We start from the raw sequence: 27,191 nt of genomic DNA on the forward strand, positions 1-27,191 counted from the left end.
TGCCTTGTCCTTGAGTCCGGTATCTCGGGAACAGTTCTGGCCCCTCCAGACGGAGTGGGGGAGGGGAAATTTGTTCTTTAACTCAAGGGCAGGTTTAATTAAACATCAGGTGACCTGGCAGTGGCTCAGAGCTCTATGAGAGCAACTTACTAAACACCATCTTGTGCTCAACAGCTGGCTGGAGGCCAAGCCTTGGGCCTGGGATCCTGTGGGAGCCACAGGTTTAGGTCTCTGTGCTGCCTGCTGAGATTACTGAGGTGCAGTTGCTGGAAGTGCCCCAGCAGTAGGGCATTGGTTTACCGCTTTCTGTAGGGACCAGTCTGTGTGACTGCAAAGCTGGGAGGCAGTTTCTCTCTGGTCAGATCTAGCCACTTTCCAGTGACAGCTGTGGCCAAGAGGAGTGACACAAGGGGTGTAAGACATCATCCCACCTCTTCCTGCACACCTTTCTCAGGCCACCTCCTCACTGGCTTTGCAAGGTTGTTAGGGTGAGTGGATTCTCACTGGTGTCCCCATGTAGTAGCCCAATTTGTGGCATTCCAAGTGCCCACCGGAGTGGGGTTCTGTAGGGCAGTGCACCCCCTCTTCCCTGGCAGACTCCCAGCTTGGGTCCCTGGAATTCTGATGCCAGGTGTTGGGACTAGCCTGCTCTGCACATGCCCACTGACAGCTTCTCTCCAGAGTTTCGGGGCTCCCCCTTGTTTCCTGGAGGGTCCCTGGAGGCCTCTCCAGCACAGCATGGACACTGGGCCATTCTGTGTCTGGAGGGATTTCAAGCTGTGGAATGTTACCTGTCAATCTCTAAGTTGGCCTGGGGGTCTGAGATCCCTCTCCCTGTGCCCTGTTGGAGCGGTTCATCCTAGCTGGTGGCCCCCAGGTCAAACTCGTGGGAGCGTGTGGCAGAGTATTTCCAGGGGAGGGTCCTCTGCTTTGAACTGCCATCAGCGTGCTGAGCAGCCTGAGGAAGAGGAGGGAGCATAGCCTAGTGATTAGAAGAGGGCACCGGGTCAGGAGTCAGATCTCAACTTGGCCAGCAACTCACTGCCTGTGCCTTCCCCTGTGAGTGCCTTCCCCGCTGTGTGCCATGGGGCTGATGATACTGATGAACTGCTTGGGCGCTGAGAGGTTGAAAATTTGTTGAGGTGCATTCATGGGGTGCTGGGAGCTGGAGCTGGATGTGGTCTGCAGGCTGGCTTCTCCTTAGCTAGGTCAGATTGTTGACAGCTTTGGGGTAGCATCTTTGGGTCTCTGCTTAGTAATTGGTACTCACTCAGCTCCTGCAGGGACAGCCACAGTCTAATAATAATCAGGGACCAGGCAGGGTGCTGCATTGAACAGTAACAAGGGGTAAAGCCAGCAATGCTGGAGCCTTCATCAGTGGGTACAGGAGGCAGCGTCTCCAGACTCCCCAAGTCAGCTTCACAGTTATCCCTGAGTGGGGCGAAGGGTGCCCTCTCAGCATGCCTGGGAGAGCTCTGCTGGAGCTGAGCTGCCATCGTGGTTACACAACTGCTTCATCCAGAGACTCTGAGCTAGTGCCATCCTCTGTGCTCAGATGTTGGACTGAGTTGGGCAGAGCCCTGCAGGCTTGTGCCTTGGCTGTGTCACTTCCACGTGCTTCTCCTCCGTTGCAGGCTCTAGGATGCTGGGGCCAGCTAGGCTGAACCTGCCCACGTGATCCTCACTGCTTCCAGACCTCGCCCTGCCTGCCCACCATGCTGCGCTCCTGGCGTGGAAAGCTGAAGCTGCTGCTCGCCACTGTAACACTGGTGATCCTTCTCTCGTGGCTCTGTGTCTTTGTGGGCAGTTCAGAATGTGAGTGTGGCCTGGCTCTGGGTTGAGGTACTGCCCAGGACAGGGGAATGAGCGACAGCAGACAGCTGCCAGCCAGGGTTCTTGGCTTCTTCTGGTTCTGCCACTAACTCGTTGTGGGCCCAGTCCCTCTGCCTCAATTTCCTCATCTGCTGTAACATGGGGTGATGCCCCTGCCCTGTCTCTGGGGGGGCTTGTGGACAAGTACATTACTGTATATAAAGCATTATGGGTGGAGATGTAGCTAGGAGAGGGGCTTAGAGATGAACATGGGGGCTGGGATCCAAAAAGGTTGCAAGGCTGAGCATCACAGGTGCTTAACTTCTAGATTTGTAGAAAATCACAGGAACAACACTGTGATCTACAAAGCCTGGGCTAGGCGCCTAGGCTCCCTATGCAAGGACTGGGGAGAGCTGGGTGCCTCGCAATGGGATCCACAAAAGCCAGTATGCTAGGCTGGGAGCCACCTCAGCTAATCAGTGGGAGATGCTGATGAGAGAGGTGCACTAAGCTCCAACCTCCCAGCCCAGGCACTTATCTCTGTGGGCTGCGGGGAGGTCCTGTCTCAGCTAGCGATCCAAACCGGGGGAAGATAGGTGCTCCTGTGCCTCACTGGTGTGTGGGGCCAGATCCGATAGGCCTGCTCAGAGGCTACCTAATTCCACTTAAAACAGCGAGGGGGAGGGAGTGGAGGAGGCGCTCCCTCATAACCTGGTTGAGTGCTCATCTGGAATGTGGGAGACCCCTGGTTCAAAACCCCGCTCTGCCTGAAGAGGAGAAGGGATTTGGACAGGGATCTGCCACTTCTCGGCTGAATGCTCTAACCAGTGAGATATAAGTGATTCTCACTCTCTCTGTCCCAATTAATGTTTAATTGAAGTGGAATAACTTCAATAGCAGAGATTGAGGGAGACGCACATCAGAATATTGCCCACCCCACGCAAGCTGTTGACTGGAGTTAGGCAACCTCTGAGCCTCCACTGGATTGGGCTGTGCATGTGATGCAGGTGGCCCAGTGCCTGGTTTGTGAATAGTAAGGGCTTAGGTGGGAGACAGGTGTCTGGAGCCTAGAGGAAGGCAGCTATGCACATGCCTCTGTGGGGATTTGGGGCATTCTTTCTTCACAAATGGTTGTCCCCAGCCACCAGTGCCACTCCCATGTTATCCCCCTCCCTCCCCATGCCCTACACTCACTGTGACTTTGGGGTGCTCTCTCCCCATGCATGGCCAACTGTTATCTCTTCTCCCTCCCCTTTTCCATGGTCAGGGGGCAGTGCATGGTGTGCTGTCCCACCCGTGACTCCTACCATGTCCCGGGGTGTGAACTCACAGTGATTTGGGGGGCTCTCTCTCCACAGATGGCCGTTCCCTCCTATTGTCTCCTTGCCTTGGGGACCGGCCGAGCCAGGACCTGGAGCGAGAGGCCTTGGCATCTCAGGTGCGCAAGGTGGAAGAGGAAAACCTGCAACTGCGCCTGCAGCTCAGCCAGTCTCGGGCGCAAGCTGGGGCTGTGGAGGGGAGTGATGGCAGCCAGCAGTGGGCAGCCTCCTTTGAGGATGGGGATGCCCCAGGGGATGACAGGAGCAACCGCACAGGCTGCCCCAAGCAGCAGATGGTGCAGAAGTGTGAGGTGAGCGACTGTAGCTGGCTTCATGGCGCTGTCCTTGGGGAGGGCAGGCACCCTGAGGGGCCTGCACATATGGCCAATGACACTGGGTGCTGAGGGTCCCCATGGCCTAGGGTGATGGCCTGGCCTAGCAGCGAGTCCCTAGATTCAACCGCCTCTGTATAGCTGCCCGATTGCACTGGCCGTGCCAGGGCCTCCCCCTTGTGTCTGCTTTGTTCATGCCTCAGATACGTGGGCATTTTATTTGCAGTTAAGAGTGTGATGCTGACAGCCAAAAGAATGACCCCTTCTTACCTCCCACTGGGAGATGTTAGTGCCCCTCCTCAGTGCCTCAAAGTGTGTGAGCATACAGGTGGTGAGGCAGCACCAGGACTCCTGGGTTCTCTTCCCAGCTCTGCCACTGACCTGTTGTGTGATCTGGGGCAAGTCCTTCCTCGCTCTCTGCCTCAGTTTACCCACCTATCACCTGTGGGTAATGACCCTGACCTGTGTCCCTAGGGGACTGGGTTGCTGAGGCTGTTTCTGTATGAGATATGCTGTGTGAGGTGAGATGGGCAGATAGGAGAACTGCCTGACCAGAACGTTATGCAGCAGCTATCGCCATCTGCCTTGGGAGGAGAGGACTCTAATCAGTGCCAAGATCTTGGGGTGGGGAATGATACTACGAAGTGTTACTGACCCAGAGGCTGCTGCATGCTGGACAACCCTTGCCCCAGGGGTGCTGCTTTGGGCAGGGCTCATGGTGCCTTCTGTCTCTGGGCAGCTCCTGCACGTAGCGATTGTGTGTGCTGGTCACAATGCGAGCCGAGACGTGGTCACCCTGGTGAAATCCATCCTCTTCCACAGGTAACCCAGACAGCAGTGTGGGGGGAGCCTCTGCTATGCTATGCTAATTTATAGAGGTTCTTACACAGCACTTACCCTGTCTTCAGGGGCTGGTGGGCTTCCATCTCCATTTCAGACCCATTTGCTTTGGGGGTTCAGGTAAAATGGGGATCAGATATGAACCAGTCCTGCAGCTTGGCTCCCCAGACATAGGGCAGTGTGGGAAGGGGAGGTGCGCAGCTGGGAAGCCCAGGCTGTGGTGGTGGAGAACTTAACCTGTCCCTCTTCCTGTCCCTCTTAACCAGTCACAACTCCCAGGATCCTGTGTTACTGTGACCAGTGTTTGAGGGTCCCATGCGAAGGGGCTGTGCTGTCTGGGTAGGGATTGAGTGAGGTGCGGGGTGGTGAAGGCTCTCTGGGTCCCACCTGTCATCTGCTGGGGGGTGTGGATGGGTCTGTCCCAGGTGGACCCTGGCTCAGGATGGGGCAACTTCTCCCAGATGCCACCCGCTTTGGTGGTGGAGGAAGCTGTCCTGGGCTCAGTGGCTCAGGAAGGATCTCTGACAGCTGCTTGTGTTTCCTCCTGGCAGGAAGAACCCTCTCCATTTCCACCTCATCACGGACTCGGTGGCTCAACAGATCCTGCAGACTCTCTTCCAGTCCTGGATAGTGCCCTCCGTCTACGTTAGCTTCTACAACGCAGACGATTTGAAGGCAGGAGCCCCAGATCCCCTTCTCCCCTCACCGTCCCTCTTCCCCCCACTTTCTCGGCTTCTCTTTCCAGTCTCGGTTTTCCAGTGAAGTGATCAGCCACTCAGGGAGGCAGGGGTGGTGGTGAGGAGAGTTCGCCAGACTATTAACTCTCTTGCTGCTGGCCCCTCTCTCATCTGCTCTCCTCCTGGTGTCTGTTACCATTTGACTGATAAGGGGGCACTTGGTTGGCTTGGGAGTTGTGAAGGGGCCTTTCTCCTCCACTTTGGCTCTGGTCTGTAGTAGCTGAAAGCTGCTCCCTTCTGCGAGTTCCCAGGTGGCTCCTGTATGAAGGAGCTGGCGAGTCTCAGACCCATTCCTAGCAAGCGCATGTCAAAATGACACAACCACTAGCCCAGGTGACACTAACTAGTCCCCTGGTTGGCAGCCTCCTCAGAGAGCCAGATGTAACTGGGCCATGCACTCTCACCTAGAGAGGGCCCCACCAAAGCAAGATGGGACTCATTGGCTTGGATATGAAACAGCCAGAGTCAAAACCATCCACAGAAGCAACGGGGCATGCTATAGGGCAGTGGGAAGCCTAGGCATCAGAGTTCAGTCTGGTCACAAAATCTGAGAGCAGCTGTACAAGTCATGCCCAGATGATGGGGAACAGGGAGGAACTGTGGACAGCACAGAGAAATATCCCAAAGGGCCCAAAGGAGAACAGGCACATGGGCAGGAGTCAAGTGAGACTCAGCCTCAGGAAACACTGCTAATACATCAGGGGAAACCCAGATCCTCGATGAGAGGGGCTGGGAGAGCCTGGGGAGAGTGGGGCTCTGATGGGACAGAGCTGCACAAAGGCCACTGTATCTGGGGGCTGTGTACTTGAGGGCTTGTGTCCCAAAGCTGGGAGGGGATAGCTGCTCTTTGTAAGGCTCTGGGTACCTCAGTCCCTGGGGTCTCTCCTCATGGAGCAGGGAGGAGACACTCAGCAGGTGACATTGGTCCTGAGGGGCCCAGAGCAGACACACAGACTGGAGGGAGTACAGGGAAGGGCAACAAGAATGAACGGGGTTGTGGGGAGCCATTAAAGAATGGCATCCGTCCAATTTGGCTAGTGACTGTAAGGAGGGGCGGGAGAATGTGGTGGCTGGGGATATCTGGATGTGTAAACCCCAAGTCGGGGAGGGGGAGATTTTTCAGGCTGATACATAAGGTGCAGTGTGGGGCGGGGCAGAAGAAATCTTGGCTGAGTATCAGGATGGAGACACTTGCTGGGGGGAGGAGCCCATTGCTCAGATGTTGATCACTAACTGGAACAGACTGGAGAATGAGCTGTAGGGGTCAGTCCTCTGTAGGGGTCAGCCCTGGGAGAGTGACTGGCTGCTCTCCTGGGCCTTTTCCATCTTTGCTGCCTGTGGAGACATTGAGTGAGTGGGTGGTAGGGGTGAGGATAAGATCCGTGGAAGTCTCTGATTCCCATCTGCCTTAAACACTTCAAATGGAAAATACTTTAGCACTAAGCTTGGAATCTGTGCGCCCCCTGGTGGCAGCTGCCATAGTGGATGTAATCTGTGGAACAGGCTCTGTGCGAAGGCCTGAACAGCTGGAATATTGTACAGTGCATCAGTAAAATCCCCCTATGTTCTATCCCCTGAGATCCAGGGAGTGTGCCTCCCACCCACACGTGGAATGCAGTCTCCTTGCCTTGCTAGGACTCACTCATGCCTCCTCATTAGCCCCCTGAGGGCTTTGAAGCTCTGTAGCACAGTTATGCTGCTTCGTTAGCCTCTGGGGCAGTGGGGGTTGGATTTGGGGAAGAGCCATGCCATTTTACACCTCTGTTTCCGGGGGAAGTGTTGGATTTGTGGTACAGACTGGGTGCCGTGTGTCTAGTCCCGGGGAGATTTGAGAATGGCTATATCCTGGCCCTGAGGGCTTCTTCCCTCCCTGTTGCAGGCAGAGGTGTCGTGGATTCCCAACAAGCATTACTCTGGGATTTACGGGCTGATGAAGCTGACGCTCACTAAGGCGCTGCCCTCCAACCTCTCCAAGGTCATTGTCCTGGACACAGACATCACCTTTGCCACCGACATCGCTGAGCTGTGGGCTGTCTTCGGGAAGTTCTCCGGTGAGGGGGAGTTGTGGAGAGGAGGAGCCTTGGGACCAGCCCACTGCCCTGGCTCCTCTGAAAACCTGCGACCCCTTGGCACTGGGTGGAGTTTAGGAGTCTGTTCTGCTTGGCTCTCCCTGTCTGTCCTTATCAGCCACTTGTGGGCAGCGGGGGAGGAGGGGGCATGAATTTGTGGTGGGCACATACTCCTCTGGTGAGGTGGATCTGTCTCGCTTTCCAGACAAGCAGGTGATTGGGCTGGTGGAGAACCAGAGTGACTGGTACCTGGGAAACCTCTGGAAGAACCACAAGCCATGGCCAGCGCTTGGACGTGGCTTCAACACAGGTGAGCCCAGAGCATGCACAGGTCAGCTCCTGTTGGGCAGGGGTTTATCCTGTCTCTGCCAGTGGTGAGGTTGGTGCAGGGCAAGGCCGCCAGAATATCTGGGGGGACAGGGCTGGGATGAGGAAGCGCCTCCTTCTGCTCATTCCTGTTAGTGTTGCTGGTAGTGAGGAGCTGTTGCTGTGACTCCCATCCTGTCCCAGAGAAAAGCTGCTGCTGTCCTCTGTGACTTGGGGAGCAAACTGTCAGCTCAGGCCCTGCCAGCAAATCCACTGGGAATTGAACTGTGCGTGGCCTTGGCCACAAGAGGCTGATGGCAGGTCTCCCCAGTGGCTCTGCCTATGCCTCTCAGTCATGACTGGCCACCATTTCCTGCTGTTCCAGCACAGAGGCTCTCTTACAGTCTGCCACTCTTTGATTTTATAATAGGAATAAGTGGTCCCAGGGAGCTGCACTGAGACCCTCTAAACTCACTCAATGTATCTCTCGAGTCTGAACTAGAGCCATATGCGCCAGCCTTGCTCCTTGGCTGCCAGTGAGGTACTGCACTCTGCTGCTTCCCCAAGGGTGGTTTCTTAGGGTCACTCAGTGGCACCCCCCGGAGGTGACTGCTCCCCTAGGCCCTTCCTTTAGTGAGTGTGAGTGGCCTGGGCAGCTCTGTCAATCAGAAAGCTTGTGGGGTGAGCCCCCCCCACACTCCCTGTACTCTGGGAATCCTCTCAGAGGTGAGTTCCCAGGCCTCCTCCAGCAGTAGACACTGTTGTTGAGAGGGGTGTGGGACACAGGGATGCCATGTCCAGGCTAGCCAGCAAGCCTAGAATCCAGTCCCTGGCTGGGACACCCAGCAAAGGGCCTTGCTGTTAGAGAACTTGCTATGGGGATGGCATCCCAGACCATTGACCTAGTATGCTCCAGAAGGGACTGGCTGGAGCTGAGCTCAGGGGTGGCATAAGGTTGGATCGACTGCATCAAACACAGTGCTGGGCTGGCTGGTACCTGTGTGATGTGGGGACACCTATGACCTCTCTTTCCCCGCTTCCCAGGGGTGATCCTGCTGCTGCTGGAGCGCCTGCGCCGGATTGGCTGGGAGCAGATGTGGCGGCTGAGGGCGGAGCAGGAGCTCATGAGCATGCTGTCCACCTCGCTGGCAGATCAGGTATGGAGCCAAGCTGAGCCCCAGCCTGCAGGCTCTTCTTTGACCCCGGTTCCTACTCTTGGGCAAACTATAGATGTAGGAAGCTGCAGGTGGGGGAGTAAATGCTGGGGCCATGGGATGCTGCTAACACTACAGACAACACTGGCTGTGAGTGGGTACCCTGGGACCCATGCTTGAGATCTGTAACCTTCCACTCCATCAGCTCAGTCTTGGTCCTGACCTGTAGCATTCCTTGCATTTCAGTCCTGGACACCACCTGAGCAGGGTCTGGTTACCGTGCCCACCTGTAGGGTGGTTGTATGATATGGATGATACAGAGATCCCTAGTCTGACCTCTCTTGTCCCCTCAGGGTTTCCCCTCCAACTCTTGGGGGCGGGAAGGAAGGTCCTCCAGAGGTGTCCAGTTCTCCATGTGCTCACCGGTGATTCTCTTCCAGGACATCTTTAATGCAGTGATTAAGCAGAGCCCAGTGCTGGTGTACAAGCTCCCCTGCTTCTGGAATGTGCAGCTGTCTGACCATACCCTCTCAGAGCAGTGTTACTCAGATGTCTCTGATCTTAAGGTGGGTCTCCCGGCCCCTGGCTGGGGCCTTTCCCCCCCATTCCCAGGAGGAGCTGCACTGGGCCCAGGAGCCTCACATCTCCACAGCTGCAGGCACTGAACCCTCCTGGCCTGGAGGATGGGGTGTTGGGTCCTGTGGTGTAGGTTGCACCCCAGGCCTGGTGGATGGGTGGTGGTAGAACCTAAGGGGTGGGGGAATACTGTGTCCCTGATGCTCCAGCCCATCTTTTTCAGGTGATCCACTGGAACTCGCCCAAGAAGCTGCGGGTGAAGAACAAGCATGTGGAGTTCTTCCGGAACCTCTACCTGACCTTCCTAGAGTACGATGGGAACCTGCTGCGCAGGGAGCTCTTTGGTTGTGCCAGCCTGCTAAGCCCACCCAGAAACCAAGTGAGCCCTTGCTGGTGGCTAGCCCCACCCCTGATCCTCACCTGTCCTTAACATGTGGGAATGGGACATTCCATCCATGCCATCTCCTGGGACTCTGTGAGGGCTCTGTCCAGTCTAGGTGAAAGCATCCCATGTGTTCTAGCTGCAGCACCTGCCAGCTCCTGCCTCACCCCTGCCCCTGGGTGTTTTCTAGCACCAGTCTGGCTCCTGCCCCACTTCATTCTTATGTTCTAGCTGCAGCAAGCCCTGGAGGACCTCGATGAGGATGACCCCTGCTATGATTTCCGCCGGCAGCACCTTATGCTGCACCGCATCCACCTGTTCTTCCTGCAGTATGAGGTCCTGGCCTCACCTGACCCTGCTGATGTCACCCTGGTGGCCCAGCTCTCCATGGACAGGTACCTGGAAGGGGCTGGGATGGAAGGAGGGGCGGCTCCCACTGCTGAGGACTGAGGAGCTGTGGGCTCTGTAAGCAAGTTCATCAGCCCTGGAACTTTTGTACGCAGACAGATGCTGTCAAACTGACCCAAGGTTAGATCTGCACTAATAGAAACATTACGTCTGTCAGGGGGTGCAGGGCACTCTCCTTGTAGAGACTGGGGCTGAAATGGGAGTCTTGCCACAAATGAAATGTTTGTATTTTGATTCTGGGATTGCAAAATCACTCTTCACCCCAGAATCATGACCCAGAACTTGAACCTTATATTTTAAAAAAAATGTTTCTAGCCCTCACGGCTGCAAAGAAAACCTTGTAGCCATGAACCTAGTGTTCCTGATGCAGCAGCATCTGCCTGAGTTTGCAGAGAGCCTGAAACACCAGCTGCAAGAGGTATGAACTACTCCTTCATCTTAGTGGGGTGTTAACTGTGAAATCTAAACATGAAATTACCAGGGTTAACAGTGTTAATTATTCAATTGATGACCACAGTAGCAGAAATAGGCAGTGAATGTGCTTATCCCACAATTCCAGACTCCCTCCCAACATGCCAAAAGCCCTATAGATAGCTGTTTAACTCTCCAACTCCCCTAATTTCTATAGTGCAGTTACATGCTAACACACACATCTGTGGTATGTCAAAACCAAAAAGGTGGACAGAGTAAAATAAATTGAATTCAATATTAAAACCACCACCACAAGGGACTGCCACACTGATGCGATGAGTCATTTTCATGCTTAATTAAATAAAAACCTGCACTGTGGAACATGTCTGGAGCTGCCACAGCATTTCCAGCAAAGGCCACAGAATGTAAGGAACTTGCTATAGAATCCAGGTTGTTTGCTGTGGAGTATGTGGCAGGGCCTTGGACGTTACATTCTGTGGTAGCTTGTGGAGGGGAGGAAAAAAGCAGGGGGCAGTGGCAGTAGGGCAAGATTGAGTGGCATCAGCACTGCAGAGTGGCAGGCTTGCTCAGTCTCTTCTGCTTGGCTGTGTCCACTGCTGTTTCCTGCCTGCTCAGATATCTGGAGCTCTCCCCATGTGTCGGGGTCTGGCACGGCCAGTCTCATGCCGGTTCCTTTCGGCTTACAGGTTACAGATGCTGGAGGCAATCTGCAAACACTGGGCAGGCCCCATCAGCCTGGCGCTGTACATGTCGGACGCAGAGGCCCAGCAGTTCCTGCGCTATGCCCAGGGCTCGGAGGTGTTGAGCAACCGCAGGAACGTCGCCTACCACATTGTGTACAAGGAGGGGCAGTTCTACCCTGTCAACCTACTGCGCAACGTTGCGCTGACCAACGCACAGACACCCTATGTCTTTCTGACGGACATCGACTTCCTGCCCATGTATGGGCTCTACGATTACCTCAGGTGTGGCCCCCTCCATCCAGCCCAAGCTAGTCGTTCACCCCCAGGGGCCCTGGTGGGCTGGTTCCTTCCAGGTTGTCACCTAAGGTTCAGTCTAGTTCAACTGTGTCCCAAACAATGGGGCTCCCAGCCCTTCCCTCGGGAGGTGTTTCCCCAGCTTGGGAGCTCTTGCTGTCAGGAAGTTTCTCATTCTGTAGGCACAGGCTGGGCTCGAGTCCTCTGGGAGGGTCCTGCTATCACATGGGAGAGAGAACCCTTGGTTGGGGAAGGAGATGCCCTTTCTGTACCACTGGTGGGTGGGGGTGCTGCATCCTTTCCCTGCATGGTGGATCCCAAGGGCCTTTAGACTCTCCTGCCACCAACCTCACACTTAGCAAAGATAGGATCCTCTAGAGCCTGCCGATGCCCTTGCAGCGTCTGCTAAGGGGGCCCAGGAACACAGCTGTGCGTAGGGCTTCTAGCTCCTACTGGGTGACCAGTGGTATGCACTGCAGTCACCTCTTGCTGGCTCCACACGTCCTAGCGAGGCCTCACGCTCTCCCCTACCCTGCTGCAGGAACTCCATCCGGCAGCTGGAGCTGCCCCAGCGGAAGGCAGCGCTCATCGTGCCAGCGTTTGAGACTCTGCACTACCGTCTTACCTTCCCCAAGTCCAAAGCAGAGCTGCTCTCCATGCTGGACATGGGCTCCCTCTACACCTTCAGGTAGGTGCTGGAGCTGCTCTCCTCCACCCCGCAGGGCCCAGACCACAGGCAGCAGGAGGCTCTCTGGTCCCACCCCATTCCTAGGCGCTGTGGTGCAGCCCAGACCCAAGCACCTCTCGCGTTGTCCCCCACCCCCTCAGTCTGTGCCTGTGTCTGGATCTGTGTTCTGAAGCTGCTGCCCTATAGGTAATGAGAGGAGTGTGCGTCTCCCTGTAGCCCCAGGGTTCACTGCACCGCTGGCCTCCCTTTGCAGTTTGTCTCTGGGACCTGAGGGGCCTCGGTGTGTCACATCTATTTGGTGCCTTATTTCTTTCTCTCTCTGAAGGTACCATGTGTGGCCAAAGGGCCATGCCCCAACTGACTATGCCAAGTGGCGAACAGCCACGGTGCCGTACCGTGTGGAGTGGCAGCCGGACTTTGAGCCTTACGTTGTAGTGAGGCGTGACTGCCCCCAGTATGACCAGAGATTCGTGGGCTTTGGTTGGAACAAGGTGTCCCATATCATGGAGCTTGATGCCCAGGTGAGTGAGGAGCCAGTGGAATTTCCTGGGCCCAGACTCTTTGTCCCTAGGGACCCCATACTGCTCTCTCCCAGCACAAGGCTTCCTTTGGACTAAGCTTTGCTGCCCCTGAGTAGGTGATCTGGCCCCCATGGGTGTGGGCAGAGCCCTGCTTTGTGCCTGCTTGCTGACCACCTGCTTCTTTCCAGGAGTACGAGCTGCTGGTCCTGCCCAATGCCTTCATGATCCACATGCCTCACGCCCCCAGCTTTGACATCTCCAAGTTCCGCTTGAGCGCTGGCTACCGGGGCTGCCTGCAGACACTGCGGGAGGAGTTCCACCAGGACCTGTCGCGTAGGTATGGCGCTGCCGCACTCAAATACCTCACTGCCGAGAGGAGCCTGTGATGCTGAGGGACAGCGTGGCAGTGGGCTGGAGGGGGAAGGGGACAGACCACTTCCTTCCTACGTGACTCACTGCCTGAAAGGGATCAAACCTGCAGCACTGTTTCCCCAGCACAGGAACAGTAGCTCCCACTAGGGATGGAATGGAACGAGTCAAGAGAAAGGGGCTTTTAGTTCTTAAACTGCTCCTGAGTGGCTGAGGGTTTCCTCACAGAAAACTGAAAGCCTCACCCAGAGACAGGCCAACATTGCTAATCTCCCAGCAAGTGGGCTACCTGGAGCCTATTTCCCACTTCAAGGGCTGGGGTGGGAGGCACCTACCGTTCATTTTCCAGAGGTTTGGCCAAAATGTGAATGACACCAGTGATGAGGCTCCCACGCAGTCCCCTGGGGCACTTGTTTCCCAGCCTCACTAGTGTCCTTGCTAGAAAGCTTTACCTGACGTTCTGCAAGATGCTCCCTTGCTTGGTTTCATCAGGTCCTCCCATTTGCACCCTCTGTGCTTTGCCTCCTTCGGGGCCCTGCACAGTTACCACTGTCGGTGTAGCTTAGCCCTGCAAGACAGGCTGAACTTTAGTTCTTAATTTCTTCTGATGAACCTCTTTCTTTCTGTTTCCTCCTTTCCTGTGCCTAGAGGGAGCTGAAGCACCCCCATGTTTCCCCAAGGGGAAAGTGGCTTACAGAATTGGTCTCTTAGGGTATGCCTACACTGCTGTGAAAACAGGTGACCTGGAGCAGCGTGCAGGGCTATAAAACTGCAGTGTAGACGTTAGGGCTCAGGCTGGAGCTGAGGCTCTGTGACCCTTCCTGCTTGTTTGCAGGTGGTTGTATGCGCACAAGTGTGCCCATCTTTTGCTGGCTGAGGGTCTGTACACAAAAACACCTGCCAGCTAAGATCCCTGCATAGGTACTGCCTCTGGCCAGCCTATACCACTAACCTTCATGGCCATCTTCCCACAGAGGATGGGAAGTCCTGTCCCTCTTCCCCACGCAGTCTGGGCGGAATCTCAGGCTGCTGCCCCTTGGTGTCGCATCCCTGGATTCTCCCGCACATGGCTAATGAGGGTTGGTGCGGCAGGTCTGGGGCCCACAGCATGTTTGGTTCTGGTCTGTGCCTTGGAGCTGAGCCACTATTGGATCTATTGCCAAATCATGGTGCCTGTTATGATAAAACCATCCAGTCCCTGCCGCTCTGGCACTAGGTAAAACTGTCCCCTGGTAGGCCACCACCTGCTTAGAGAAACCTCTCTAGGGGTCATTTCCAAGTCTCAGAGGGAAAGATCCTGAATCTCAGTAATACTGACATTGACAATCAGGGACATGGTTGACATTGTAGCTGGGTGCTATGGGCAGAGACCTGTGCTGGGAGCAGCTTTGGCCAGGCGCTGTTCCACAGTCATCACACGCTGGAGCATAGAGGCACAGTTGCTTTCCTCACTCTCTATTTAAGTTATTTAAGATGATTTCTCACAGGGTATAAATGATTAGGAGGGTCTGGGGTTTTTAGCCTCTCTCTTCCTTGCTGATGGTTCTGAAGTATCTTCAGGACTGTCAGTGCTGGACTCTCTGCTCTTCGCTTCCTGGTAATCAGAGCCGCTACTGTGCTGGGAGCAAAACATTCCGGCCAGGGTGGGGCAGGCCCGGGGCCACTGTTCTACACTCTTTGTATGGAAAGGGCACAAGTGTCTCCTCTATTTTTTAATTAAAGCTTTTTTAAAATTCTTTTTCAAATCCTTGGAGAGCCATGTGGTTATTTTGTCACAGTCTGTCTGATGCTGGGGGTGGGGCAGGGCTTATAGGCAGGTAGGAAATTAGGGCAAGTTCACTTCCCCAGGAGCGAGGGTTGTGTGTGGAGCTGATACTGTGTCACAAGGTTGTGAAGGGATGGCAACTACAGTGTGTACAGCGTGGGGGGTGGCAGTGACAAGATGATGTAGAAATGTCAGCTCCACCAAGCAAGAGAGAACTCATCCCCTACCCAGAACCGGACCCTCTGGTATTTACTGACACCAGGAAGATCAGGCCATTGTCTACCAAACTGTTGTGGCAGTGGGTGGCTGCAGTTATGCTCGCAAAAAGTGACTGGACAAAGGGCATTGCAGGATTCCATGGGGGTTGGCCCTTGCTAACTTAAGGTCAAACAGATAAAAAGATGTATTGTTTTCTCTGCCAGTGGGCCCCTACCCAGCTCTAACAGGCAAGCTAGGCTCTTTCTATCTCACAAGTCATCCCCTTTAACAAACATGCTACAGGGCAAATTCTACCCTCAGTGTCACTTCTGCAGCCCTGTTGCCTTCCTCAAGTGCAACCACTCAGAACCTAGTATCCAGTTCTATTGCTGGTGCACAAGAGGGAATGGAGTGCAGCTCTGTGTGCTGAGCTGGTGCTATGGGGCTAACAGCACTAAGGCCATGTTTAGTCCCTAGAGGTAGCAGCTGAGACATTCAGAGAGCACTCTGAAGGGTAAGAGAGGCCCATTTGTACAGTTACATCAGACCAAACCCACACTTTGAGCCTATTTGTGAATTGGCTGGGAAGCTTTTCCTGTACTATTAACAAGGGTTCCGTCTTCCTGCCATCTTCACAACAAAAGATAAGACCAGCAGTAACCACCTGCCCATAGCAGCATGTGCCTAGACTAGAGCTTAACTAAAATCAAGCTAATGTTGTTACCTAGCATCTGTGCTAGGAGAAATAGTGATGTTAGGTCAGGTTGAGCTAGCGCTGGTTAGTTAAGCCTGCCTATACTTGATCAATTTTCTTAGGCCAGGTCTAGACTAGAAATTTTTGCTAGTGTAAAGGCCTGCTACAGGTGGGAGCATTTTGGTGACATTTCTCTAGCCCCAAAAGCCCTAGTCAAGATGCAGTTCTATCCTGGCTTAAAAGTGATAGCTTATTTTGTTTGGGGAGGTGAATAAACTATACTGCCAAAAACACTTTTTTGCCAATATAAGCTGTGTCTATGTTAAGAGAGTTTGCCACTACAGCTGTACCAGGAAATCTTTTCTAGTATAGACCTGGCCTTAGTCAAGCCAAACCACACCCTGTGGCCCATACGTTGAAAAAAGACTTAAGAGCCACTGACCCAAAGTAAAATTGGGTCCAGTCTGAGTTCCTAGTGCTCCTTCTGGGTTTGTGATCTTGATGGAACCACTGACGTGTGTGGTGAACATCCTGCAACATCAAAGCATCAGGAGTTATGGCCCTGCTTTGTTCTCACCCCTGAACACAAACAATGAACAAAATTGCAGCTTTGGTGCATAAGGGGGAGCTAGTGAAAGCAGAAATGAGATCTGGCTGCATAGGCTAGTGGCCCTTTTGCCTTGTGGAAAGTATAGCTGTTTGACAAAGCTATGCTTTCAACCTCTACCTGAACATATTCACCCACTGATGGAAATGAAGCCTGAGCTCCCAGTAGACTGAGATTAGTTCTGGGCTCTGTATCACTTTCTCATGAGCTCTTACAGTAGAAAGCTCTTCCAGGCCCAGGTGCCCCATGTAGTGATGGGAAATGCTTCCCTCACCTGGTAAACATGGCTACAGAGACAAGTGATTTTATTGTGTTTTATTTAGTAAAATGTTAAAATAAATAAATACAAATTGATCAGATGCTCTGTATCCCTCTCCCCCTCCCTCCCCTCACTTTAATTTGCTAAAATCTAAACACAGTTGTACCAAAACTGAAACCACAAGGGACTTGAAGGCTACAGAGAGAAGGCAGCAAAGAGACTGCAATTCACTATTAGCATCAGGCTAAAAAAAATAGAGATATTTAAAAAAAACAAACCAGCTCACGAGTCAGTATTATTCTCATTATGCAATTCTGTGAAAATAAAGTGGTACCATTCAAAAAAGGGTATTTTACACCAAGGCCTGCAATGATATGGGATTCTTAGGGATGGGAGGGACCACAAGAGATGTTGGGTTTGTCTGGCATGAATGACAAATGAGACAGAGGTGAGGAGAGGTTGGATGGTATCTGGATATTAAGGTTCTTCATTCCTGTGCATGACTAAATATGTCACACACAGCTGTGGAAATCTATTCAACCAAAGACAAAACTAGCTACTTTTTCTGGTAGTGCCCTGGAGCACTAAGGACTTATGCTGCTGATCTTTTACATGCACTTGCACTGAAGATGCTAGTTTCAAGTGTAACCACTCAATCCTGCCACAGGTATATGGGATGTTGGGGCCACTGCCTTGTTACAGAAATTAAGGACCCCTCAAAAACAGCTGCTTTCCTGTTTCTTTATCTAGAACCCAGTGCCCAAATTATTATTAGCCTCTTTGATATTTTCCCCTTCTACAGTGACTTGGAATTAGCTCACAGGTAGGTGTAACACAGCCAGGGGCTGAAGGCACAGGCAGGGGGTGTGGGATCTGTTACTAAAGAGCATTTCAAGAAAATCAGGTGGGTGGGAGAGGATAAGATGGCTCAGGTGATGGGAACTAAGCTATGGAGTCCTTCACCTCTAGCTCAATGGCTTCAATATGAACCATGACAATTTTAAAGCTGGTTAGGGCCTATAAGTGGAGACAAGGCACTTGTGGTGAGATAAACTAGGCAAGATCAACACTATACCCCCACCTGTAACTGACCCTGCCTAGGTTACCTCCATGTAAAACTACAGGTGCCTCGTCTTCCCTAGTTTTTTCCAGCATGACAACACACACACATTAATTAGCCCGTTGTAAAAACATGTTTTTGTCAGTGAAGCCATAGCCTGAATGTGGGAGCTCATAGCAGACTCTCCAGCAGCACATGCCTGGATGAGGCTGGTGGGTTCAGGCTGGGAAGCAGGCATTGTTCTTAGAAGATTACATTTTAAATCGCCCTAAGGAGCCCTGGCTGCCTGTCTACAGGGAGTGACCCAGAGGCAAAGTAAATTTTGAAAGGGAAAGGTCCATGTTAAATTCTGCTCTCAGCCTTAGAGTCAGTCAACTATTTCAAGACAATGATCATTAAAATGAGGAACCATATGAAAACGTGTTTCAGAATTACAGACTAGCCCAGAGCAAGCAATAACATGTAGCCTGCTGCTCTGTTCATCTATTACTGTTAATATACCCATTCGCTCAGTGGTGTCAGTTCCTGATGACCAAAGAATGAGAGAAACACTTGGCCCTTATACAGCAAGTGTAGAATTACTACCCCATTACTATTTAATAGAGGGGGAAACGGAGACACATAAGGGGTTTGTTTTTTTCAAAAGTGGCAGCTGATTTTTTTGGGTGCCCAACTTAGACGCCTTCATTTTGATTTTCAGAGGTACTGAGCCCTGGCAGCTTCACATGCTATAACTGGAACTGTGGGTGCTCAGTACAGGACTTCTGAAAAATCTGGCCCTTGCTCTTACACTGGCTAACTAAAAATCAGAGGCAACTGTTGAAAAATTTCCCCTAGAGACTTACCCAAGGCCACACAAGAAACGCATAGCAGAGCTGGGATTATAACTCAGGAGTTACTGGGCCCTAGCCTTGTGCTCAACCCACTGTGCAACTCTGCTTGTTTAGTGAAAATAGAATCTCTTTTCTGGCTCAGAGGCACCAGCCAATTCTTCATTTTTTCCCGCAACACGGCTAAAGGAAGCTTTCTGAATGCCAGAGAACAAAGGAGTAGGAAGTGGCTGAGTTTATGCTGCCTGCATTGTAATAAGTAAATAAAAGTAATTTCAAAACAAAGCAAAAACCAAAAGTGATAAAAACACTGCTAAAATGACAGGAGACTGGCATCAACATAACAACCTGGACCAGTTAGCAGCCTTTTCTTGCCCTTTGTCCACTTTGGGTCTCTGTTTTTGAAGTACCACTACACATTTGGGCACTACAGAACTAGTAAAAATAGTAACAACGGAGCAATTGTTCCCTTACCTGCGCACTGAATTTGTGTGAGAAGTATCCCCAGTCTGGTACCAATGCGCTGCTTCTTAACTTAGATCGATGCTCCAAGAGATTCTGGCAATGGGCCCACCCAAGATACGTGGGTGCTTCCTAAAACACTTGCCTTTTGTCTTTTGAAGTGCTTGCCTAAATTAAGGGAATTCCTCTTGTGGAAAAAGAAACCAAGTCACAGGAGAGGTCAAGATAGGAAAAGAGAGTATCTGCCCCTCTGGGTCCTAGGCCCAGCCCCTTTACCTTCAACCCTATAACTGCAGCACTGCTCCCCCTCGTTTCTGTGCTCCTTTGGGATATTTTCCTATGCTTTTCTTTTACCTTTCCCCACCCCCGTGTCATTTCTCCTTTCCCTCCCATCTATTCTCCCTTTCCTCTTCCTACCCATGCTCTTCCCCTCTGTTCCTCCCCTTACTCTCTCTGCACCACACATTGACTCTCACGCCCTTACATGCCCCTGCTCTGAGAAAAAGGCTCCCTTTTGTTTCCGCTGTGCCCATCCAGTGTTCCCCTCCAGAACAGGGAGGTGAGGAGAAGCACAGATGCTGGTCGAGGCAGGTCAGTAGCTCCTGTACATGGTGGCAGTATGGCTGAACATATGTGCCTTCAGGCTGATCATTCGCTGCACTGCCCAGAATCACAGGCTGTGTTTACACTAGCACTTTTTCCTCTAAAAATATCCTACTGTTGCTACCACTGCTCCAACTTCACCCATTAAAGCACCAGTGTAGACCAGCTGCCTGTCATTTAACCTTAGCAATGTAGGTTCAGGCAACATAGCAGTTAGAAAACCAGAGAGTCATCAGAACCTTGCCTACATTAGAGCTCCTGCTGTTGCTGCCTTTAGTGGAACTTTAGTGGTGGGGAAACATAGGGGGAAAAAGGCCTGTCGTTTTATTGATCTATTAATACCATGCACACCAATGCAATGTATAAATAATTATACTTTATTGTGTAGTTTCCAAATATGTGCTCATATATGCTCATCCTGTACAGGACACAAAACTACAGTCCTTGTCCCAGTATACAAGATGAAATGGGAAAGATGGGATACACTGGATAGCCCACAGGAGGGAATACCAGAGAAGGATTTAGGAAGTATCATCACATCCCCTCTTGCGGATGTTATCAAAGGAGTAAGCCTTTATATGAGGGATCTGAATGAAAAGGGTGGAAGCTTGGAGATATATAGGAGCAGGAGTTCCAGAGCTAATTCCTTGGGCATTTCCTGTTCTACATCTGATGGCCAACAGTATGGATCTGAGGCAACATGCTGAAGCTGCTCAGCCAAGGTGCATTTACAGATTTAGCTTTCTGTTGCAGAGGCCTTAAGAGACATCATGTCTTCTAAATAGAGAAGACTGCAGAGCCCACTTCTGGCTGGTGATACAGCTTGTGAATGGCCTTGGGTACGGCAGTTTGCTGATCAAGTGAGCCCAGGACTCCTTGATAATGCCAAGCAAGTCAGGTGCAGGGGAAGACATTTATCCTTTCTCTCTGGGTTGAAAAAGCCATCTATGCAAATCCTCTTCTGTACAGAAAAATCCAGGAGGAAGCAGTCTTGGCACTAAGCCTTCTGTGGCAACCTGGCAAGCCTGAACTTGCCTTGAATCCTCAGTGTTCAAGAACCCCTTAAAGCCTGATTGCTAGACTGTAATTGCTATTTCCAGCAGGACAAGGAGAGGGGAAGAAGGGACTGAGGGAGCTTTATAGTGGATGTGGCTAGGGAATCCCCCTTTTGGTGGGAAGAATGTAGTACGATCATAAGGGCGGGGGAGCAGCAGAGCTCATCGTGGCTGGGCTGCTGAGGGAGTATTTAGCATGTTCCCCCACATGGATGTGGGAGGCAGAGCCAAGAGGCTGGTGGTAAAATTATTTATGGTGCAGGAACAAGGAACCGCTGCCCTTGAGGCTCCTCTTGCTATGATGGAGCACAGAGAAGAGGCTGCTCTAACTGTAGTTCAGGCATGCTGGACTTCTTAGTAGACCACATGTAGTGCCAAGGATTGAGTCTTATCAAACTAGCCCTGGTCTGGGTCCTGGAAGGTGGCCAAAGGAGAGTTGGGCCCACTGCTCACCTCAGACCCCATATCAGCCAAAATTCTTGTCTGTGCCCTGAACAGGGATGGGGATAGAGCTGACAGATAAAGTGCCTAGTGGCAGGTGCAACAAAACATCCTACCCTATGCCTGGTCATGTCATCACTACTCTTCTGTCCTTTGAGAAGGCTGGACCAGGGAAGCCTCCAGCAAAAACAGTTTCGGTTTTGGCATCTGAATATTCCGTATTTTAAAAACGGGTTTAATTTTCACGCTGTATTAAGCTGGTGTGAGAGCAAATCAGACATGGTTCAGCCTTGCTAGGGAGTATACCTGCAGTGCAAATTCATTGATGATGTTTTGCTACATCTGTATTATAAGGACACCTCCATTTATTCCAAGTACCTCAGGCAGCCACAAGAGAAGGATTTCACTCTGGGCCTTTGTGAATGCTGGCCGGGCTCGGAGTACAAGGGCTGGGCCTGGAACAGTCCCTGGAAGAAGCTGATTTGAAGTTGAGGAGGTCAGGATTAATCTTCAAATCTCCAGACAGTTTGGATATGGATTTGCTTTCTGAAGCCTTGTCGTACTGTCAATAAAATACATCACTGACTTCCTGTCAACAACTAAACTAATAGATCTGCCCACAAAATCTCCACAACCTTTTAACTCTAGGTAGGCAGATGTAAATTATCATTACCAACAGAGTCATATTTGCAACTACAGGCGAATAAGATTCTTGAGTTGCTCATATAACAGACCCTGTTACCCAGGATTCTCCAGGTGCAAAGCATTTTATCCTACCACTGATAATTACCTGCCAGTGATGCACTCACAGAACCATTAAGTTTCCTACACTGTCCACCAATAAACCACACCAGTACTACTTTGTGACTGTCTGTTTTGTACAGCACTGAGCACACTGCTGGCTCTAAACAAATAATAACTCATCATCATACTAAGTATTCTGTCAAGTATTCTGTCTGCATGACATCCCACAAATGTACCTTCCAGACATTTTAAGAATAGATTGCAAGGATAAGGGAAAAGCTATTTCTAAAATTCACTTCTTCTTTTTCTGAGCAGTGAGAGAGGCAGCATGACTTAGTGAACTGAGCATTGGGCTGGGAGCCGGAAATGCATCGGCTACCAACTCCCTTTGTGGCCTCATTTTAGCTCCCTGCCTCAGTTTTCCAATCTTTAAATGGGAATAAGTCGTCACCTACTCCTGGCAGTGATATAAGGATTAGCTAAATGTCCATATGCTGCTTAGGAAATACAAAATACTAAGTATTATTATATGTCGCTTTCCATATGGCCTCAGTTCAGAGAAATTTAGAACTGGAGAGGTTTCAACACCATCAGACCATACCAAATATGACAGGAAAGAAAAGGCAGCAGATATTAGAGAAAGATAAAAGCTAACTACCAAACAGTTGTAATTTCTGCATTGTTTGGGACTCCTTTGAGCAGCTAAATCTATATATATATTATTTTCTATTTAGTAAATCATAGAATATCAGGGTTGGAAGGGACCTCAGGAGATCATCTAGTCCAACCCCCTGCTCAAAGCAGGACTAATCCCCAATTTTTTGCCTCAGATCCCTAAATGATTGAATTTACAACCCTGGGTTTAGCAGGCCAATGCTCAAACCACTGAGCTATCTCCCCCCCTGTCAATTCCCTCACTGCCCAGTGTTTCCAGCTGGACAGCAGTGGCTCCTGTTTACTTAATGTCTGTGCAGCAGCATTGCTAATGTCAGCACAGCTCATGGAATGGTACTTGTCTATTAACTGATGTTGCTGCAGAGCCAATAGGGGAAGCATACCAAAAAGAGTCAGAGAGAAGGAAACAATCTACCAGAGACAAAAACTCTAACCTAAGACCATTTCTCTGCCAGGTCATAGTGGAACTTACGGTAGGCTTTTGTAGTCTGGAGGATTTTTTCTAACAAAAATTTTAACATGAATAGAAATTAGACCTAAGTAAATTGATGTACCTCTTCAGAGCCTAGAGACAAGCAGACACCTTCAGAAAGGGGCAGTGGGTGTGTTTACAGGGGTGGCATGGAAAGGACAAGGTATTAACATCTCCTGGTGCTGCACTGCCTTTCAAAACAAGTAAGACTACCACTGAATTCCAGCCTCAGCCCCTTCCAGTAACTGGCAGAGGAGAAATCAAACCAGTGCTCAGCCTTCAAATGCACTGTGACCCCCAATGGCACAATGCTCCAAACAGCACTGTGAAGGTAACACTGGGGGAATCACAGGAATATGGGAATTGCCATGCCAGTAAGACTGGGGGTCCATCTAGTCCAGTAGCCTGTCTCTGACATAGTATCTTCAGAGAGAGGTGGAAGAAACCCCTCTACAGTGGCTGGCATATGCCCTAAAGAAAGAGGGCATATATCCCTAGTTTATTTTCTCTCATTGTCCCTATAAATATTGGATCCTTTTAAAAATCCTACTAAGCAACTGGCCCCAATGAGTTACACAGGTTAATTGTGTTGTTACAAAAAAAGTATTTCCTTTGATCAGTTTTAAATTTGTTTCAAGGGCTGTGTTCCTGCTTTGCCACTCCTGCTAACTGATCTTTGCTGCTTAACTGGCTTCAGACCAGAACACAGACATTTGAAGATAAAGTCTAGTTTATCATAGGGCAAGCTGAGAAGAGCACACAAGAATTCCTCCTCCAAATCTACTGACAAGTGTAAGAACTGAGGATCAACTCCTGGGCTCAGAACTGAAAAAAGTGTGTGTTCACTTCACTGGAAAAGGGGAAGTGTCCCTGAGGAACAAAGTGTTAGTGAAAACAGACACTAAAGGAGAGCGAAGAAAACAGCGCCAAGGATCTCCAAGGAGCATATGCAGCTATGGCTGCAGTGATATTCTCAGGCTATGCCAGGGTCAGGGTATTCACTCTGCTTTGCCCAGAACATAGTAGGCAAAATGCAAAGCTTTTCAGTGTTGCATTGCCATCCCCAGAGCAGGTCTACCTGGCTATTAAAATACATGCACCCTCATCACCACACAAGGAGCTCTGCCTGAGTTCATCTGCATAGTGGGCCAAACATTGCTCTCACTGAAGCCAGAGGGAGTTTGGCCATTGATTTCAACGGGAACAGGCTTTGGCCCAATACATTCATATGCATTAGCACAACTGATAGCCACTGCATGTCCAGCACACTTAACTGACAGAAACAATCCCTATAATAATGGAACTCACCAGACATGCTCTGCTACCCACAGTCACACTATAATATGAAAGAGATGGAATTCTGAAATAAGGTGATATGACAAAAGGAGATTTCAGGTGTAACAAATCCACTGTCTTTCATCCCCATTAATTCTACACCTGTGGTCTAATCAGTCCATATTTAAATATTACAAAAGCATAAAGGCTTTAACAATCAAGCTGCCAGTGCTCTTTTCTGGGCTACTAACACACAAAAGAATGGGTAGATGTGATAAAAGGAGACAACACAGAGAGCTCCTCCCGATGGAGAGTGAGTTGCAGCACTTAGATTTCAGCCAGTGGCATGTATGATATAACCTATGGAAACCTGCCCCATGGGATTTTAAAACACAAACACAGCAGAATGTCATCATAATAGGCAAAGTCTGTGTCAAAAAATTCTAAGCACACAGCATTTTCTCCAGTTCTGACACCTTTTTAATAGAAATCACTTGTTTAGGAAACAAATAGCACTTTTATAATTTTTACAATGTTTCTTACCTTGATCTTATTTTAAGTAACACTAGGAAGACCTCAATATCTTTTATTTTCCTTTTTAATTTTAAAAAAGTTGTTTTTTCCCAGATACAAAGATTTTGCCCTTGCATAAAAAAACAGTGCCCAAAACGATGACACAAGGACTCACAAAGACTCACTGTATCTCACTGACACTATTACTTCTAATCTATACCATGCAAGGTCCCATCTACCTCTTTAATTAGACTGTCAGCCTGAATAACAGCTTTTCTATTCCTTATTTATTTTTTGTTACCAAAAGAAAGAGAGGAAATGAAAGAAAAGGACATTTCTCTGTTCAGTGCACACATCTGGGTCATGTGCTGCTTTGTTCAGGATATTTTTGTTGTTTTATAAATATAGAAAAGGGTTGGAACCTCATTTTCAAGTAAAATCATTGATGCACATTTTCCCTTGAGACACCCCCTTTCAATGCTTCAACTCAACCATTTTGGTCCCCTCTCCCAACAAAGGCTTCCTGGATCAACTTGAAGATCCAAACCAATCCAATTCTCCAATGCATTTCATTTGTCTAGTGTGAAGAAACAGGGTTAACCCAAAGCTGCCAGGACAGAAAATCCCCAGCCTGCACATGTGCTCGTTACTCGGTGAAAAATCCATCCCCATTTTGTTTTGTACATCTCCTGTCTAACCAATAGTAAATACTGCTTATTTGATATACTTGTCCCCTCTGGGCACTGGGATTTGTTAATTTATACTTCTGTTTTTTGGTTTAATAGTGCTGAGAGTTTAGAAACAGGAAAAGCCCACAGGCTCTTTGGACTTATTTTTTCCCTACCTAAACAAACTGTTCTGCAAATAAGGATTTGAAACCTGCTCTCCTCCCTCATCCCTGCTCCTCACCCCAAACAAAAATAAAACAAACCTATAGTGGCTGTGGAGGCTGCTGCAGGCACACACTGGTGTAAAATATAGAGAGAGTAAATATATTATTTCACTTGGCATGGTGCTGGCAAAGAACCCCCAGCTGGCACTATTCATGTAACATGATCCAAACTTTGCATGTACACACAGAATAAGAAGGATCAATTGGCAAACTCCGGTGCCGCCTGGCACAAGCATCTTCACGCTCTCTCTGGAACCAAAGAACTAAAGAATTCTGCACTTTCCAGAAGAAATCCGGTTTTGCTTTTCTAGAGTTTCATTATTTTGCTGCTCCTCCTCGCCGCCACCTCCCTTGGCTCCTTCTTACTCCACTGTGTTATTTAGTCTCATCGCCTTTGTTACAGTTCACCATGCAGCTCTGGGAAGGGGCTGGGGCTGGGGTGGAGGCGGCAGCATTAGCATTGTTAGTCGAGTCCATGCCATTGGAGATGGCTACTGAATTGACCTCAGAGTTTATGGATTTTGAAAGGTCAATGCCTTGGATGAGGCGGACCAGCTGTTTTACCTTCTCCAAGGAGCTGTGCATCTCCTTCTGTTTTGCCAGAATGGTATTCTTCATTTCCATACATTTCTGCAGCAAATTAGAACAACAAAAAGCTCAACCATTACACCCATAAGGATAATTAGCGGAATGGAAGAGGCTAAGGAAAGGAATTTAGATGTCCATCAATCGAAATATAGGCATCTAGCAAGGAGGAGAGTTCCAGAAACGGCTGCACCTGGAAGTTCACTTTCCCAGCTTGGAGGAACCTCAAAGCTGCACACACAAATTACTTAATATTTACAGACAGATAAGTTAAATTGCCAGCAGGTAACTACCACCTGCTCTGCCTCCATTTAAGTCATTTCCCTTATAGATTAGGAAATCACCAGAGATGCCTCCATCCTATTGTGTTTCTTCTGGAGGAAAATATGGGGTTAATGTCCAGCTGAAACTAGCAAGTTTTTATTATTTTCTATTAGTATTTCATTTCTGAAATTCCTCCGACTCAGATCTGAAAATGCAGGCATCCTGTAGGAGCTGACTTTGTGGAGAGCATATATGTCCTGCTTATGGGATAGAGCCTTGCTTTCACATACAGTTTTGCCTATATTAGCAGAACCATCATTCCCTCCCCATAAATAAAAAGGGGGACTTGAAGAGAAAGATGCAGTGCCCTCTTCATTTAAAAATCTCATTTTGTGGCCATTTTTTTCTTGCATGTTACAAAAAAAATCAAGACGCTCTGACAACAGGCAAGGCAAATTAGCTTAACCACTTTATGTCAGGAGCCCATGGTTGAAACTCTCTAAAAGAAAAAGGAGAAGGCAGCCAATACCTTCTCTACAGATGTGGTTCAATTTAATGATGTATAAACCACATAGGCCCCAACAGATGTCCTGCAGGAAGATGGTATCTTTTTTAAAAAAGTTTTGAAGCCTTTTGTCTACATTGATCTTCAAACCCTCCTGGTCTGAGTCCAACTTTTAACATATATATGACAGCAGCAGAAAAACCACCACCATAACTGGAACTAATTGGCCCCATGTTGGCAGTGTGAGTTAAGAGGTAAATAATGAGTCATCCATGGAGAGTGAACTGCCTTCTTCACCTATAGATAGTCCTTCTAGGTCAGGGCTGAAGCACATCAGTGAGTGGGTGCTGCCCATACACGTCGCTTGAGA

At 50.0% G+C, this 27,191-nt stretch overlaps 2 protein-coding genes across 10 annotated transcripts in view; one reads left to right on the top strand and one right to left on the bottom strand.

Moving 5' to 3' along the window:
- The window catches only part of LARGE2 (LARGE xylosyl- and glucuronyltransferase 2), a 52,940-nt gene extending 28,947 nt beyond the window's left edge, over nt 1–23,993 (top strand). The window contains exons 3-17 of one of the 3 annotated variants that reach the window (XM_074955345.1): nt 1,635–1,815; nt 3,171–3,442; nt 4,203–4,285; nt 4,855–4,978; nt 6,920–7,091; nt 7,315–7,419; nt 8,460–8,572; nt 8,923–9,135; nt 9,369–9,524; nt 9,759–9,922; nt 11,054–11,332; nt 11,886–12,032; nt 12,358–12,553; nt 12,742–12,890; nt 23,426–23,993. In XM_074955345.1, coding sequence (XP_074811446.1) covers nt 1,716–1,815; nt 3,171–3,442; nt 4,203–4,285; nt 4,855–4,978; nt 6,920–7,091; nt 7,315–7,419; nt 8,460–8,572; nt 8,923–9,135; nt 9,369–9,524; nt 9,759–9,922; nt 11,054–11,332; nt 11,886–12,032; nt 12,358–12,553; nt 12,742–12,890; nt 23,426–23,456 — 2,304 coding nt within the window. In that variant the 5' untranslated portion in view covers nt 1,635–1,715 and the 3' untranslated portion in view covers nt 23,457–23,993. Of the gene's footprint in view, nt 1–1,634; nt 1,816–3,170; nt 3,443–4,202; nt 4,286–4,854; nt 4,979–6,919; nt 7,092–7,314; nt 7,420–8,459; nt 8,573–8,922; nt 9,136–9,368; nt 9,525–9,758; nt 9,923–11,053; nt 11,333–11,885; nt 12,033–12,357; nt 12,554–12,741; nt 14,668–23,425 lie in introns of those variants that run through there. The other 2 variants (XM_074955344.1, XM_074955346.1) reach the window with 2 other exon arrangements.
- Nucleotides 23,994–25,331: 1,338 nt separating this feature from the next.
- The window catches only part of PHF21A (PHD finger protein 21A), a 236,619-nt gene continuing 234,759 nt past the window's right edge, over nt 25,332–27,191 (bottom strand). For all 7 annotated transcript variants that reach the window (XM_074955353.1, XM_074955348.1, XM_074955352.1 and 4 more), the window contains one exon: nt 25,332–26,097. In XM_074955353.1, the coding sequence (XP_074811454.1) occupies nt 25,843–26,097 (255 nt within the window). In that variant the 3' untranslated portion in view covers nt 25,332–25,842. The remainder of the gene's footprint in view (nt 26,098–27,191) is intronic.

This window comes from Natator depressus, chromosome 6 (assembly GCF_965152275.1).
Source record: "Natator depressus isolate rNatDep1 chromosome 6, rNatDep2.hap1, whole genome shotgun sequence".
Classification (NCBI taxonomy): domain Eukaryota; kingdom Metazoa; phylum Chordata; order Testudines; family Cheloniidae; genus Natator; species Natator depressus.